The sequence below is a fragment of the Pseudophryne corroboree genome, chromosome 6 (assembly GCF_028390025.1).
Source record: "Pseudophryne corroboree isolate aPseCor3 chromosome 6, aPseCor3.hap2, whole genome shotgun sequence".
Lineage (NCBI taxonomy): Eukaryota > Metazoa > Chordata > Amphibia > Anura > Myobatrachidae > Pseudophryne > Pseudophryne corroboree.
In genome coordinates, this window is record NC_086449.1 from 474,119,594 (window position 1) to 474,137,664 (window position 18,071).

Sequence of the window (18,071 nt, forward strand, 5' to 3'; positions counted from 1 at the left end):
TTTGTAAAAATTTGGGACCCACTAGAAACAGGACAGGTGGCAGATTGAGCTGCTCTGTCCTACCTGTACTTGCAGCTGTAGTAATCTGATGCTGTACCCCGTCTGATCCTGGAATGTCAGGGCCCTGTTTAGAAAATAGACAGACACAAAAAGTCTCCTACAAATCCAAACACACACAACATTAAAAACACCTACACGCAACATTACATTCACACACACTTTATATTACAGTACATTAATATGGCACACATACATTTATATAAACACACATTTTACATCTGATATACAAACACGTGACATTACTATATACAGTACACACACAAATTACATACACACCCAACATTACTACAACACATACTACATCAAAATCCCACTGATCTGCAGAGGGTGCTCTAGAGCAGCGGTGGCCATCCTGTAGCTCTTGAGCCGCATGTGGCTATTTCTTTATTCAAATGTGGCGCCCAACACTCTAAATCATGTGACCACAACAGATACAGAAACCGCTGCACTCCAGCCAGACACGCAGCAGCACTACAGGGACTGAAAACTGAAGGAGCCAGATACTAGAGGTAAGACAAGCAAACAGAGGACACATTAGGGACTGCTGCAATGGCATGAGATGATGGAAGGGGGGGGGGGGGGGCTGTAGTGATACATCAGGGTGGGCTAGAGTGACACATGGCAGAGCTGGCTGGAGAGACACAGGAGGGTCCTGGCAGGAGTGATGCGGGAGGGTGCTGGAAGTAGTGACACATGGGAGAGCTGGCTGGACTGACATAGGAGGGTGGTAGCAGGAGTGACACATGGGAGAGCTGGCTGGAGTGACATAGGAGGGTGGTAGCAGGAGTGACACATGGAAGAGCTGGCTGGAGTGACAGGAGGGTGTTGCCAGGAGTGACACATGGGAGAGCTGGCTGGAGTGACAGGAGGGTGTTGCCAGGAGTGACACATGGAAGAGCTGGCTGGAGTGACAGGAGGGTGTTGCCAGGAGTGACACATGGGAGAGCTGGCTGGAGTGACATAGGAGGGTGGTAGCAGGAGTGACACATGGGAGAGCTGGCTGGAGTGACATGGGGGAGCTGGCTGGAGTGACATAGGAGGGTGCTAGCAGGAGTGCACATGGAAGAGCTGGCTGGAGTGACAGGAGGGTTTTGGCAGTAGTGACACATGAGAGAGCTGGCTGGAGTGACACAGCAGGGTCTTGGCAGTAGTGACACAGGGGAGCTGGCTGGAGTGACATAGGAGGGTGCTAGCAGGAGTTACACATGGAAGAGCTGGCTGGAATGACAGGAGGGTGTTGGCATGGGAGAGCTGGCTGGAGTGACAGGAGGGTGTTGGCTAGAGTGACACATGGGAGACCTAGCTGGAGTGACACAGCAGGGTCTTGGCTGGAGTGACACATGAAAGAGCTGGCTGGAGTGACAGGAGGGTGTTGGCTGGAGTGACACATGGGGGAGCTGGCTGGAGTGACACAGCAGGGTCTTGGCTGGAGTGACACATGAAAGAGCTGGCTGGAGTGACAGGAGGGTGTTGGCTGGAGTGACACATGGGGGAGCTGGCTGGAGTGACACAGCAGGGTCTTGGCAGTAGTGACACATGGGAGACCTGGCTGGAGTAACACGGGGGAGCTGGCTGGAGTGACATAGGAGAGTGCTAGCAGGAGTGACACATGGGGGGAGCTGGCTGGAGTGACACATGGGGGAGTTGAAGTCTATTATGTGAAAGTGGCTTTTTCAATGGATTTGGCTTTAAAAAATTATTTTATGTCGTTCTTGCTTTTTCAATGTATTTTATACCAGGGGCGTAGTCTAGCAGGCACAAGGCCACATTCCATTTTTGCATGCGTGCCATCGGCTCGATGTCGGCTCTTTGACGTACCTAACAAGGTTTTTTGGCTCTTTGTCACTGACTGGTTGGCCACCCCTGCTCTAGAGACTACTCTGTTTGCAGTGGTCACATATGCTCAAGGGGGTGGACTGTAGCCTATGCGGAGGATGGAGGTGGAGGAAAATAAATGAAGGACTTAAAAGTGCGGAGCAGAGGGTGAGCAGGACAGAAAGGGAGGCATCTAGATTAAAGAGTAGAAGTAATGGATCAGCCCCCTGTCCTGATTGGCTTTGCAACGTATCTGTCATGGACATGCTCACAGACTGGAAGCTGAGCTAGTCAGTGCAGTCAGGGGCGGATTGGGATGGAAAACCAGGCCAGGAAATTTATGGAAGCAGCCCCAATGGGGATGTGGTCTGAGGAGGGGGCGGGATTCCTCCTCACAGGGCCTCATTGTATGCTTTTTGCTGGGAACTAAAAGTAAAATTTTGTTGAAGTGGGCCGACATGGGCAGCATCAGAGGTATAACATACCGTGTAGCCATAGCAGCATCACAGGATGGCAGAGTTACTGTACTGCAGAGATGGAATAACAGAATGAATGGGTACAATGCAGTGTGCTGAGTGCGGTGAGCTGCCTGTCCTATGGCGGGTGCAGAGGCGGAACTCTGGGAGGCAATGGAGTCGGCTGCCGCTGGGCTCCTGTCCTGTCAAAGTCAGAAAAATATCTCTACACACACTGCCATATTTGCACCTCATACTGGTCCGTGCTGCGCATGCGTACGCTCTCCCGTACGTGCGCATACTCACAGTCGCGGGCACCCGCAGGCGCATGGTATGCGTATTTACGGTAGAGTTTATGCGATCATAGCGTGCGACTCAATCATTACATATTTTCACTAATAATGTATTTTGTAGATCATGGTCCCTTTGATAGATTCTGAAAGTTTGGTTAATATAGAATGTTCATGAACAGAGAAATCCCTCTTTGTTTGATACGAAGGGTCAGACAGGAGTAATACAGTGGTGTTTAGTATCCATCGGAAGAATATTTAATTAGAAATATTCCGGTGTTGGTTTGAAGCAGATCAATCGCTCGTGCGAATAGTTATGGACATAAGAAGTTTATGAACATTTACTTTATTTGCACTTTATTACCCATGCGGCGGGAAACCCAGTTTCCCTCCCACCTGAGCAGTTGGAAATAGTCACAGCCCACCTGTATGAATCAACCTATGACCTTTTGTTATAATGCGAAGCCGAATTCCTGTGTCCAATGAACAATGAGATTGTAGGGACCATTGAATTGTATTGTGTGTGGGGCATAAATAGGCAGGCCGACCATATCCAGTTCACTCTCTTCAACGGTTCTTATTGCTGATAATCGGGAGCTGGATATCGAGGCGCATGCGATCGTTTCCCCTTGTGCGTAAGTGTTTCTCCGCAGCTATATTGATCTTCTTGTTATTGTGGGCCAATCTCTCTCAATTTCTCTCTCTCTCTCTCCTTCTCTTTCTCGCTCATTTTTCCCTTAAATTGTATTGTATTGTATTTCTTGTGTAGTTATCTGGTTAGGTAGTCTATGTTATATTGTAGTGTATGACTTGTATTGTGTTTAACTCTTTTGCAAGTATAGCATTCATAATATATATTTTAGGCGTTGGACCCTGAGCACGGTTTCTGTGTGTTTCTTATAGTATTAAGTATTCTCAGAGCGTCGGTGACGCTCAAACAGCTTTTAAGGTAATAAGGTTATACTGTGTTGCATTTACTCTCTAATATTACACTAAGGTTTTACTGCACAATACACTGTTTATGGTTTAGATACAAAGGTTTAATATAGTGAGCGTCAGCGCCGCTGGTGATCTCCTCGTGGTCCCGAGCGTTCGCTACGCTATAGCGAATCATTACTTTAGTCAACAGCCAATAACGCGCCTGCCTGTGATCTCTTGGCCGTGAGTGAACGTGACGCTTGAGCGTCTCGATCACGGCGAAGCGATTGTTACGCAACTAGCGTACCCTTACGGTACTTCATACATAAATAGCGTACAGTGTTCTTAGACCTCATAAAGGGTATTATATACGATAAATATTTAGCTTTATCAATTGGCGGCTCGTCCTGTCCTTCACATATCTGCACTAGGTAATTTCAGCAGACATTATCCAGCAGCAAAGGGCGGGAGATCATATTCCTCGTAGTGCTGTTTGGATAAGCGTCTGCTTCTCTTAGTAAAGGGTGCTGAAGGAATCCGGGAACCGGAGGTAAGAACAAAACAATAGTGTCTTTTTAAAACTGTTTATTTTTCTGTCTTGCGTACACACGCACGCACACATATATATCTGCATTTCCTTTTCATTGGTGTATTTTCGTATGTCACTCTCCTGTTTGCCAGTTCTATAGTTGATAAACGTATAAATTGTGTTACGGTGGATCTTTGCTTTGTGTACACGTGTCTCTAACAAAAGACTGAGACTTACGTACGCAATCCAAGGGCCGACGCACGCAGCGTATATTACGCAACGGAGCGTACGGGTACGCCCACGTAACTCAAATCACAAGTTTTTTGTTTTTTTTTTCTTTCTCTCCTCTCAACGCGATAAGTAGCGCCACGCGGTAAATAACGCCAGGCGATAAATCGCACAAAAATTTTTTTTTTTTTAAATTCCAAATTTAAATTAATAGATCCTTCTCCTAATTTGTAACATATCTGGTCTAAAGAGACATTTCTGCGCAGAAATAGAAATAGAAACAAAAGTGTACATGTGGTGAGTGAGTGTGTTGTATACAATTTTACAGGTTGAACCACAAGAAAAGTCGAGTACTCGTGAGGTACATGCGTGTAAGTGACGTACATGGTGGCTAGGGAGGCATCCCTGGTTAAATATACAATTTGAGCATTAGAGTGTAGCAGACCAGGAGGTCATACTGTAACAGACCAGGAGGTCATAGCAGACCAACAGGTTCAGGTACAGCAGACAAGGAAGTCCGCTATACAGTCCACAGGCACAACACCAAGAAAGGGTTGGTGCAACACCCATATAGGCCATATAAGCTCTGGCTGAAGGAATTCGCAGCCGTAATTTTCGATTCCACTGGTCGCTCAGTACATAAGATTAGTTGCTTGTGTACTAAACGATTGTACCGCACGTAATTGTGTGCATTAGTAAACCTGACCGGTACTATTTGTGTACGAAGGTCATAAACGCTATTTGTACATTCTAACGTGATTTGTGTAACTTTTTTTATTTTAAGGGAAGTTCGCTGCTCACTCAGGAACTATCCAGCAACCAATAGTTACTGGAAAGAGTAAGTGTTCTTCGGAGCACCCTCACAGGTTCCAGTAAATAGAGGTTCAGGTCGCAGGGGCCCTAGGTCGAGTACGCCAGCACCATATCGGTGTGATCAGGTCGGCGTGGGCGAGTGAGTGGGGTACTCGGTAAACCGCCACCGTCAGCCTATTTTGGGCATTTGGTTTGCGTAAGGGTTGGTTAAATAAAGCAACACCTTCGAACTATGGGGGCCACTTGTTCAGGTAGGGGGCGATCAACCTCGGTTCGGGTTGATTCAGTGAACCGACCAATTGGGTCGGCAAGGTATGTAATGTGTGAGAAATACGGAAGTCACACAGAAGCTTTATGTGATGAATGGGAGAGAATGACAGTACATGACGGGGAGAAATTCCCAAGAGTAGGTAGCTTCAGCACAGAAGTGTTAACGAATTTAAGGAGAAGGATATGTCTCATTAAATCAACAAAGAGACGAATCAAACATTACGATTATTTGCAGTTGTGGCAGCAGGAAGGTGACATACAGAGAGTATTGGCTCAGGCGGCGGGATCTGGCTCAATCAGAAAACTGATAGCCACGGCCCCACCGCCACCATACATATCAGGAGAGAAATTGGTTGCGGAGAATGACGCACTAAGGTGTAACACACAAACACTTAGCAACTGTGTAAATGTTAAAGATAATGTTAACCAATTAACCAATACAAGTATTAACCCGTGCAAGTTGTACCCTGTTTTGAACTTTCCTCAGGAGTGTGATCAAGAAGACGAATCGGCAACAATTTCAGCGCTCTCTCTAGCAGCCACCATAGCAGAGACCACAGTAGGCACAGCTCCACCCACGAGATTAGTAACAAAGGCCCCTAGCGGAGGGATAGGTGAGGTCGTGTCTACAGGTAAGTACGGCACCATACACTATGCTGAAGCCATTTCACCACAGGCTGTAGAACCCACACAGAGTGATGTTGTTAGAGTTAATCCTGTCAGGGTAATAGCTGTTCCAAATGGGAAAACTGACACAACAGGGGTCACCCCTGTGAGGAACATTGCCATGTATAGCCCATTTTCCAGAATGGAATTAAGGACCATCGTGTCTGAATTCCCTGACCCTAGAAAAGATTTAGTTGCCAGTCAAAAATACATCAGAGACTTAGGTAACACTGTAGAGCCCAACAATAAAGACTGGCAGATATTGCTGAGAGCATGTTTACCCTCCAATGTTGACGCAACTCAATTTTTAGCTGATTGCGGATTAGATCAGGATGTACCTCTTACAGATGTGTACAACAAAGACAATGTAAAAAGAATAAACTTACAGTTAAAAGAATATTTCCCAGCGGTAGTCAGATGGAACAAGATATTCTCCATTAAACAGAAGGAGTCAGAGACAGCTGCAGAGTATTTTCACAGAGCATTATCAGAAATGGCAAAATACACAGGCATAGAGGACATTAAAACAAACATAAACCATCGAGAAGTAGCAGTATCGGTACTGATGGATGGTTTAAAAGAATCATTAAAGACAAGGGTACAGACCACACAACCATGTTGGCGAGGTCTGTCTGTGGCTACTTTGAGAGAGGCTGCTATTGATCACGATAGGAACATCACCAGACACAGGGAACAACAAAGTGATAAGTTAATGGCCGTAAGTATACAGGCCCTGACCACAAGGCAGCCTTTGTTTGTATCACCAAACCCTGTGGGTAAGTCAAGTGTGGTTACTTGTTATTCTTGTCATAAACAGGGACACATGGCACGAGATTGTAGAGTAAAGAATGTACGAAACTCATACCAACCCCCTAGACAACGACACGACACACGACATTGGGAGCAAGGTCCGCAGAAACGGAGTTATGAGCCACATGCAGGGGAAACAAAAAGATACCCCCCAAACAGAGATTGGCAAACCTCTGGTAGTTCCCAGCTAACTCCCTCACAAGTAGTTGCTGCCAGCGGGATTCAGGGAGGTCACCATACCCAATAGGGGTGTGGCCATACCTGTAATCTGCAGCCAGTAAAATTGATTGCAAGTCTTGGAAGTGAACCAGAAATTGCAATCAATGTAGCTGGTAAATCATTAAACTTTCTTGTAGACACAGGGGCGGCCAAATCAGTGATAAATTCGACAGTGGGCATGAGGACCACTGGTAGGACAATTCCAGCCGTGGGAGTAACAGGAGTAGTCCAGCATTACCCTGTTAGCAAACCAGCAGAGATTACAATAGGGCCTTTACATACCAAGCATTCCTTTTTGCTGGCTGCATCGGCACCGACCAATCTCCTGGGAAGAGACTTACTGTGTAAAATGGGGTGCGTCATTTATTGTACTCCTGAAGGTGTATTCTTGGACATACCTGAGAATCACGCTCAGGAAGTACGAGACATGTTAGACTCCCCGTCAAAATTAATGTCACATACCACTATGACAAATAGGACTCCCTCCCAAGTAGAAGAAATGACATCTCAGATACCAGAGTCACTTTGGACTAAAGATGGACAGGACACTGGATTAATGGCAAACGTAGCTCCGGTAGTTGTACAAGTAAAAGATGGTAGGATAGCTCCAAAAATCCCACAGTACCCTCTGAAGCCGGAGGTGGAGTTAGGAGTTTACCCAGTAATAGAGCGCTTGCTACAACAGGGCATTCTGGTAAGAACGTCCAGCACTGCTAATAGTCCCATCTTCCCTGTGAAAAAGAGTGGGGGGAGGGGTTACCGGCTAGTGCAGGATCTAAGGGGGATTAACAAAATAGTTGAGAGTCAGTTCCCCGTAGTGCCAAATCCAGCTGTCATCCTAATGCAAATCCCTCCCACTGCGAAATTTTTCACTGTTATTGACCTCTGCTCCGCTTTCTTTTCGGTACCTCTGCACCCTGACAGTCAATATTTGTTCGCATTTACATACAGAGGAGTCCAATACACATGGACTCGATTACCACAAGGATTCATAGATAGCCCAAGTATATTTTCTCAAGCTTTGCATGATTGTTTACAGTCTTTCCAACCAGTGAATGGATCAGTATTAATACAGTACGTGGATGATCTACTACTGTGTTCTGATTCATTGGAGGCATCCCTGAAGGATACGAAACAGCTCCTGTTTCATCTTTCAGACACAGGACACAAGGTTTCCAAAGACAAGTTGCAATTATGCCAAACTAAGGTAAAATATTTGGGACACTGTTTAACACAAGGACTGAGACACCTGACCGCTGATAGAATTCAAGCAATTAGAGACATGACTCTGCCACAAACCCAACAACAGATCAGAACATTTTTAGGAATGTGTGGGTATTGCCGTAACTGGATCCCAGGGTTTTCCATTTTAGCGTTACCTTTGCAGGAAATGGTCTCCTCAAACAAACCTGATAGGATTTCGCATACAGACGAGTCCGAAACAGCATTTGAGAGACTTAAACAGTGCCTAACGCAGGCACCAGCACTAGGTATGCCAGACTATGGGAAACCCTTTGAACTATACGGAACAGAAAGTGCTGGTTGCGCGGCAGGCGTACTAACCCAAAAGCACGGTGATGCCAGCAGGCCAGTAGCATATTACAGCGCTCAGCTAGATACGGTAGCGCGATCCCTCCCCACATGCTTGCGAAGCGTTGCTGCGATAGCATTGCTAGTAACGAAAAGCGAAGACGTCGTGCTAGGTCACAACCTCACAATTCATACACCGCATGCAGTGTCAGCCTTGTTAAATTCTGCCCAAACCAGGCACGTCTCATCAGCGCGGTTTACAAGATGGGAATTGGCACTAATGGCCCCCGTAAACATCACCATAAGGAGATGCAGTGCATTAAATCCTGCAACATATCTCCCAAGTGTGTCTGGACAGACCCAAAGGGTGGAGGATGAGAGTACTGGGGAAGGAGGATTTAATACAAAGGAAGATACTCATGATTGTATAGAATATTTGACCCAAAATTTTACCGCAAGGCCTGACATCAGTGACAACCCACTGGAAGATGCAGAACTTACGTTCTACACGGACGGTAGTTGTCATAGACAGTCAGACTCGGGAGACTTGTGTACTGGATACGCAGTCGTAGATGACCAAGGCACCATAGAAGCGGAACCGCTAGGCCCACCTCACTCAGCCCAGGTTGCTGAACTGGTCGCCCTAACCAGAGCATGTGAATTGGCTAAGGGCAAATCAGCCAATATCTACACTGACTCTAGATACGCATTCGGGGTAGTCCATGATTTCGGAGCCCTATGGCGCCTCAGAAATTTCATGACGGCAGCTGGTACACCGGTAGCGCATGCAGCTCACATAAAAAGGCTTCTAACAGCGATACAGGAACCCGACAGAGTGGCTGTTATCAAATGTAAAGCACATACATATAGCCAAGACCCAGTATCACTTGGTAACAGCCGAGCAGACGAAGCAGCTAAGTTAGCAGCTGCTACCCCCAGACAGACAGACACCACACAACTGATGGTATTTAATACCATCAACACACAGAAGTTGTGTGAGATGCAAAATTTGTGTTCCACACAGGAAAAGGCAGTCTGGAAGGCAAAGGGATATGGCCAGGAGTCCTCAGGACTCTGGACGGATGGACAAGGTAAACCAGTGGCCCCCAGAACATACCTTCCATGTCTGGCTGAAGCAGCTCACGGGCTGACTCATCTAGGCAAGGAAGGGATGTGCAAATTGGTAAGAGCATATTGGTGCGCCCCAGGATTCTCCTCTCATGCGAGTAAAAGAGCAATGTCATGCCTTACCTGTTTGAGAAAGAATATTGGAAAGGCAATACCTACAGAACCATCCCATATCCCACCTGCCGGCGGCCCTTTCCAGGTAATACAGATTGACTTCATTCAATTACCCCCTTGTCGAAATTTGAAATATGTACTTGTTTGCATAGATGTTTTCTCAAATTGTGTTGAAGCATTTCCAGCGGCCACAAATACCGCTATGTTTACTGCGAAGAAAATTGTGCAGGAATTTGTATGTAGATATGGTATCCCTAGAATTATCGAAAGTGATAGGGGTACCCATTTTACAGGTGATGTCTTTCAAGGAATGTGTAAATTGATGGGAATTGATAGCAAGCTGCACACTCCGTACCATCCACAGGCGAGTGCGAAGGTCGAAAGAGTGAACAGCACTATTAAAAATAAATTGAGTAAAGTGATGGCAGAGACAGGATTGACATGGCCAGAAGCTTTACCCATTGTACTGTACAGCATCAGAACCACTCCCAGGTCCCCTCTTAATCTGTCCCCTTTTGAAATCTTGTTTGGTCGACAACCGCATGTCATGATTAACCCTCAGGATGATTTGAAATGTAACAATGAAGTAACTGTAAAATACTTGATTAACATGAGTAAACAGTTAAGGAATCAAAATGATAATCTGAAGTTGGTGATTCCTGATTTACCAGATAGTAATTGTCATGACATTGAACCTGGGGATTATGTAATGATACGGAATTTTCTACGCTCAGGTTGCCTTATTGACAGATGGGAAGGACCATACCAGGTCTTATTGACTAGCACTACAGCATTGAAGGTTGCTGAGAGAGAGACTTGGGTTCATTCATCCCACTGCAAGAAGGTTGCTGATCCAGAGAAGTCCCGTGATAAGGAACAGACGGTAGAGGTTGTATCACTGGAGTGTCTGTTCCAGGAGGACTGAGGCGGCACCTGAGCCGTGAAAATCTCAAGACCAAGAGCTGTTGTCGACTCCCCATTCCCTTTTATTGTTTTTCTCCACTTCCCATCCCCTCTCCCTAAAATTTCTTTTTCCCCCTTCTCATTCTTCTCCGTTTCCTCCTATAAGATGGACTTGCCCCAAGAGACTGTGATCCGGATTTTCCTGTTAACCATGATGTTGACCAGAGCAGTCTGTTCCGGCGAGAGTACCATGGAGGTCGAGAGAGGTTCTGGAATGGGTTCTGATGATAAAGATGGAAGCGTAGTTTTCCGAGAACAACATAATCAACAAGCAAAGGCGAGTATCAGAAAACGATCCGATAGCATTGACCATAGAAGGAATTGTGAAGGATTGTTAGCTGAAGAAAACTGTATCTGTAGGCTCTGTAACAATGTCATTGAGGATGGGTGCATTAAGAAATGCCAATCCAGTTTTAATATCCATATGGACCGGCATCCATTGAGTGACTATCACTCCTTAGTGGGTAATGTGTTAAACAAAACAGATTGTTGGGTATGCTCTCAAGTACCTCAGGGTCATAGCAAATCAGGGCTAGTACCATTTCCTTTAACGATAGAGGAGGTACTTGAGTTAAAAGGTGGGAGACCGGTGGACCGAAGGTTTAATATCGCCAGCCCTCCTAGTTTGAAGCTCCACCAATACCATGTGGATAGGTCCCTATTATGTTTCAACATCTCCAATCCCCGAAAACCGGGAAATTGGGAAGTGTCATGGAGTAACCACACCATGACCTTTTCGCATAGAGCAGATAGAATGCCTACAGATACAGAGCTTGTACGCCACATAGCCAGTAGAGGAAAATCTTTCCGGTATAGGTATACCTTAGGAAATAGGATTACTAAAGTTGGAGAGGTATCACCAGGATACTGTGCACATATCGTACAACCTGATACGTGTACTAAGCAGATGGAAGAATTAGGGTTAGGAGAGTTCACATGGAAGGTGTGTAATATGGTTATGTCCTACTCCGTCCCATATGTTCTCCCCGATGATGCATATTTCATATGCGGGAGAAAGGCGTACAAGTGGCTTGCCCCAAACTCTGAAGGATTGTGTTATATTGGAAAAGTACTGCCTGAAGTAATGACTGTATCACATGACAAAATGAAAGACATACACCGTGGTGCCCAAGCTCCTTATACTCACACCCATTACGAGCACGTTGTTAAAAGGCACCTGATAGAGAAGACAGAGCATCCGGCCTCTGATCTGCTAAGTGAATCCACCGGGATTCAATTCTTAATCGCGTTAGATTTCACCCGCACCGCTAGAGGAGTGCTGAATTATAAATACATATCGGCGCTCGCAAATTTGTTAGATAATATCACTGAAATGTATGATGACACGTTTAGGTACACTGGAAGAGAACTTCAGGCTTACAAAACAGAACTGGTACAGCATAGAATGGTTCTCAATTACCTCACAGCAGTGACAGGCGGATATTGTGTCACACTGGCAACACAATACGGCGTGAAATGTTGCACATATATTACGAATAGCACCGAGGATCCGGTCGAGGTCATAGACCAAAAGATGGACGATATTCTCCAATTGAAGTGGGAATTTCGCAGGAGACACAATCTCACTCTTGCTGCTGTAGGTAATGAGCTGACTGGTTGGGTGTCATGGTTGAACCCGCGAAATTGGTTTTCTGGTTTAGGAGACTGGGCTCAAGGAGTCATAATGGATGTTGGGAAGTTTCTCCTATGTATCTTAGGTGTTGTCATATCGATTGGATTGATATTTAGATGCGGTCAGGCTTTAATGAAGTGCAATCATCGTACTAGGGTAATGAGTTTAAGGAGTGAGGAAACTGTAATTAACCTGGACTTGATTTATGACCCAAATGTAGAAACAATGATGTGATGAAAATGCGATTTCTACGGTCCGTTTCTTTCACCTGTTTTTCTGTTTTTCTCCAAGATAAAAAGACCCCCTTGGACGAGGAAGTTGACAAGACACTATACAGACAACGGATTGACCAAAGAAGAAGTTTTGACCACTTTAGATACGGACATTTGATGAACTTTGCCATGGATCCCCAGTTTCCCTAGAATTCTTAAACTCACGCTAGCCCAACATTTTTGTAAATCTATTGGCATTGACAAAGCTTTTTGCTCGCACCTAATGGGCAAAACAGCGCAAAGAAGACGACTTTCAACTGATACCGAACAAAACCTCAATCGACGACTGTACATTTACCTGACATAGAATACCACCGCATTTACCGTAATTATGTCTTTTCTTCATTTCTACAACCCACAGGTAATGACACACATAGTCGATAGGGAATACAGGCACAGGTATCAGCAATCACATATCTCCCCCATTCATGTATCATCAACTAAAATGTGCTTCCCCATTTTGTTACAACCAAAACCGAAAAGAGCTCGGTAAAGTTTGACAGCCCATCCACAGACCCGTACCACGGGATAAGAAGGAATTCAAATGTATACTTCGCAATACCTCGAAGCTTGATTTACAACACGTACGGCACGATGATACATGACCCCCAAAACATGGACTCATACACACATGCTTCTGCTATCTCACTAGGTCATACCCTCTTCCCACCTACTCCTCACTCCTCCCTTACCCAACCATGGAAATGAATTAACCCCTGACATATATTTTTCTCCTTTTGAAATGTTTTAGAAGGTGGCAGTTATTATTGACTGCCAAAGGGTGGACTGTCAAAGTCAGAAAAATATCTCTACACACACTGCCATATTTGCACCTCATACTGGTCCGTGATGCGCATGCGTACGCTCTCCCGTACGTGCGCATACTCACAGTCGCGGGCACCCGCAGGCGCATGGTATGCGTATTTACGGTAGAGTTTATGCGATCATAGCGTGCGACTCAATCATTACATATTTTCACTAATAATGTATTTTGTAGATCATGGTCCCTTTGATAGATTCTGAAAGTTTGGTTAATATAGAATGTTCATGAACAGAGAAATCCCTCTTTGTTTGATACGAAGGGTCAGACAGGAGTAATACAGTGGTGTTTAGTATCCATCGGAAGAATATTTAATTAGAAATATTCCGGTGTTGGTTTGAAGCAGATCAATCGCTCGTGCGAATAGTTATGGACATAAGAAGTTTATGAACATTTACTTTATTTGCACTTTATTACCCATGCGGCGGGAAACCCAGTTTCCCTCCCACCTGAGCAGTTGGAAATAGTCACAGCCCACCTGTATGAATCAACCTATGACCTTTTGTTATAATGCGAAGCCGAATTCCTGTGTCCAATGAACAATGAGATTGTAGGGACCATTGAATTGTATTGTGTGTGGGGCATAAATAGGCAGGCCGACCATATCCAGTTCACTCTCTTCAACGGTTCTCATTGCTGATAATCGGGAGCTGGATATCGAGGCGCATGCGATCGTTTCCCCTTGTGCGTAAGTGTTTCTCCGCAGCTATATTGATCTTCTTGTTATTGTGGGCCAATCTCTCTCAATTTCTCTCTCTCTCTCTCCTTCTCTTTCTCACTCATTTTTCCCTTAAATTGTATTGTATTGTATTTCTTGTGTAGTTATCTGGTTAGGTAGTCTATGTTATATTGTAGTGTATGACTTGTATTGTGTTTAACTCTTTTGCAAGTATAGCATTCATAATATATATTTTAGGCGTTGGACCCTGAGCACGGTTTCTGTGTGTTTCTTATAGTATTAAGTATTCTCAGAGCGTCGGTGACGCTCAAACAGCTTTTAAGGTAATAAGGTTATACTGTGTTGCATTTACTCTCTAATATTACACTAAGGTTTTACTGCACAATACACTGTTTATGGTTTAGATACAAAGGTTTAATATAGTGAGCGTCAGCGCCGCTGGTGATCTCCTCGTGGTCCCGAGCGTTCGCTACGCTATAGCGAATCATTACTTTAGTCAACAGCCAATAACGCGCCTGCCTGTGATCTCTTGGCCGTGAGTGAACGTGACGCTTGAGCGTCTCGATCACGGCGAAGCGATTGTTACGCAACTAGCGTACCCTTACGGTACTTCATACATAAATAGCGTACAGTGTTCTTAGACCTCATAAAGGGTATTATATACGATAAATATTTAGCTTTATCAGTCCTGAAGGGGGCACTACTCCTCAAGGATTCCATTACAATCATTGGAGACTGGAGTCCCAGCAGGCAGCCGCAGCCATGGAGAAATAGAGCTGCCGGCATACCTGAGTGGTGTAGGCTGTCTCACTCTTCTGTGTAACTCCGTCCCCTCCTCCAGCAAGTACTGCAGTCTAGATACTCCACTAAATTGTGTACCCCCTGCTATAATTCTAAATATTTAATTTATCATGGCATAGTTACTTGACATTATAAAGTTATATAATACAGTGCTTTTATACAGGCCACAAAAACCAGAGAAGACTTGCAGTATCTTTTCTAATTTACAGTATGTGACAGGTCATTGAGATGAAGAGATTAGACTGCACAGTTAATATTTAATATTTTAATTGTTTATATTTATATCGGAATCACTTGAATTAGGGTTTATATAATGTACTCTAGGTTATAGCAATCACAGAAGGTTTTTTTTGGTTATAAAATTATTATGCATTAGCCACATTGGGGTGATAAAACAAGACAAATTCTGCTATGCTGAGGTTATCGGGGACAGTCATATTTAAGGACAAATGTGACACTAATTTCCAGATAAATAAAACGTATAACATATGGGCATGTTCATGGCTCAGATTTACTAAACACATAATTTTCCTTCCCTGTCATAGACTGATTGCACTCCCCGGCACTAAGTATAAACTCTGCATGCTGATGCTCCAAAAGGGATTATGGATTGTTTTCCTTGCAGTGTCATTGAGCAGCCAGTGTGATGACATCAACAAGGAGCTGTGCTGGCCTGGGAAGTTGGGAGAAACTAATGTGCAAAACAACATCATAAGAGAACTACTGTGTACATGTATAGACATCAGCAGTAGCTGCTGTTATTATAAACTTACATGTATATGACTAACCTGTAGTAAGTATGTTGTACAGAAGCATGTCGCATGGAAGCCCAAACAGTAAGTTAAGAACATTACTTTATATGTATATTTTTCCCTTGTAGGCTGTAAAAAGGTTTATGAAACAAGAATGCAAGTGCCATGGAGTAAGTGGATCCTGTACTTTAAGGACATGCTGGTTGACTATGGGGGATTTTCGAAAATCAGGAGACTTCTTGCGAAAGAAATATAATGGAGCCATACAAGTAGTTATGAATCAGGACGGTACTGGTTTCACAGTGGCAAACAAAAGATTTAATAAACCCACTACCAACGATCTGGTATACTTTGAGAATTCACCTGACTACTGCATCAGAGACAAGGGTGCCGGTAAGCTCTGAAATCCTTGACGTGCCTAAATACATATATAAAACCCATGTGTTTTAAGTGGAAAACTAGAACTAAAAGTAGAGTTGTATATACATATAGTTTAAGAATGTTTTGTGAAGTACGGAAATATAGTTGTTAAGATATACACTGTGGCAGGTTGTGCGCACAATTCCATGAGCAGTATTAAGCTAGTTACGTTTAAATAATACCCTTGAATTCCATAGTGATCTTTCATAGATGAATGCTATAGAAGAAGCTTACTTATGTAAAACAAAATGACAATGAGAAGTTTACACTAGGTTTTTTGTTCTTTTGACTGTTTGTAGTCATTTTAAAATTAATGTACTGTATGTGAATTGTAGGAAATATACAGAAGATTTTTTGCAAACAGCCCATAGGGCATCTGCTAGAAAAGCAAAGTGATAGCACCTTTCAAGTCAATCTAAGCTTTAACCCCCTTCACTGTTAAGGACTAGAGGGACTTGTCCTAATCACTGCAGTGGTTCCATTGTGGTGGGGAACTTACCAAAATGTCTCACCTCACTTATAGTTGCTGTTGCGCTGACACAAGTGAGGATGGGTTTTCATTCAGTCATCATGCCGAACATGAGATGACATCATTAAGCACTGCCCATTTGATAATAAACGTATAACTTTTTACCCGCAAGAATATATAGGAGAGAATGTTACAAGTTCTCTATCCCACACACTCAGGGGTGCCCTCATTTTAAAGAGACAAGTCCCCTCTTTCAAGTAGTCCTGAGAAGTCATTCTCTGGTGATCATGTGTGCTGTTTTTGTTGACTTTCTTGTATCTTAATTTAAAAAAGCACTTTTTGGATATTTTCAATAGATTGCCTTAGCCGTATCAGGAAAAATAATCTTATTAATGCTGTTTTCAGAACTCTAAATCCTTTGGGGAAAAAATATATAAGGGGACATGTATCAAGCCTTCGAGAGAGATAGAGTGGAGAAGTTGTCCATAGCAACCAATAAGCTTCAAGCTATCATTTACCTTAGTCTATAAAATGAAAGAACTGATTGGTTGCTACAGAAAACGTATCCACTCAGGGGGTATCCAATTACCTGAGAAGAAACATTGGGTGCAGGCTAATTGGATAGCCCCTTAATCTCTCGGCGGTTTGATACATCTCCCTCATATGTAGAGTACTGCGTAAACAATTACTGATGATGTTAGAATGCAACCAGCGCAAATAAAGGCTTGCAGCAAATGGGTTAAATTGAAAATCAAATTGGGCATCCACATTGAAAGAGAATTACTATTTACAATGGAAAACAATGACATAATGCTTGATACTCAATGGATCTAGTTTTAATGAACAGCTATTATACGCAGGATCATTTTTTGTGCTCAGACAATGTGACGTATTTATCGGCACTAATGGAAATAGGCGATTCCAATGTTAGATAACACTGTCGTGACTTCACTCTCAGAATCCACATCATTCTGTATATCAGGCCTTGAAATGTATTGATTATGATGTCAGATTTACATGGAATGAGCTGATGTAGAAAGTGCACTTAAGGAATGAAATAAGCAAAGATGCACTTAACCTGATTTTATAATGTCCCTCTCAAACTGTGCTATTTTCTCTGAATTTCAATTGTATGTCTGGTATTAACTGTTCGCTTAAGGTCACATTGAAAGAAATGACGTCTTTCTGAGATTTAAATGAAGTGCTTCTGTGGTTTAAATATATTATAAAGTTTCCTCTTATGCAATCTTAGGCTGGGCACACACTATATAGGTATAGTGGGACTGAAATACAGCAAAAATCAATCAACTGAGCAAGACCAAGTCACACTGCAGGTGGGGCAGAGATTTAGATTTGGGTGGGTTATATTTTTCCTGTAAAGGGTGAATACTGACTGCTTTTGCATGTAGCAAATTAA

General features: G+C 43.8%; 1 protein-coding gene across 1 annotated transcript in view; it reads left to right on the forward strand.

Moving 5' to 3' along the window:
- The window catches only part of WNT2 (Wnt family member 2), a 142,407-nt gene that overhangs the window by 58,270 nt on the left and 66,066 nt on the right, over positions 1-18,071 (forward strand). Inside the window, exon 4 of the mRNA XM_063927223.1 lies at positions 15,894-16,158. Within this exon, the coding sequence (XP_063783293.1) occupies positions 15,894-16,158 (265 nt within the window). The remainder of the gene's footprint in view (positions 1-15,893; positions 16,159-18,071) is intronic.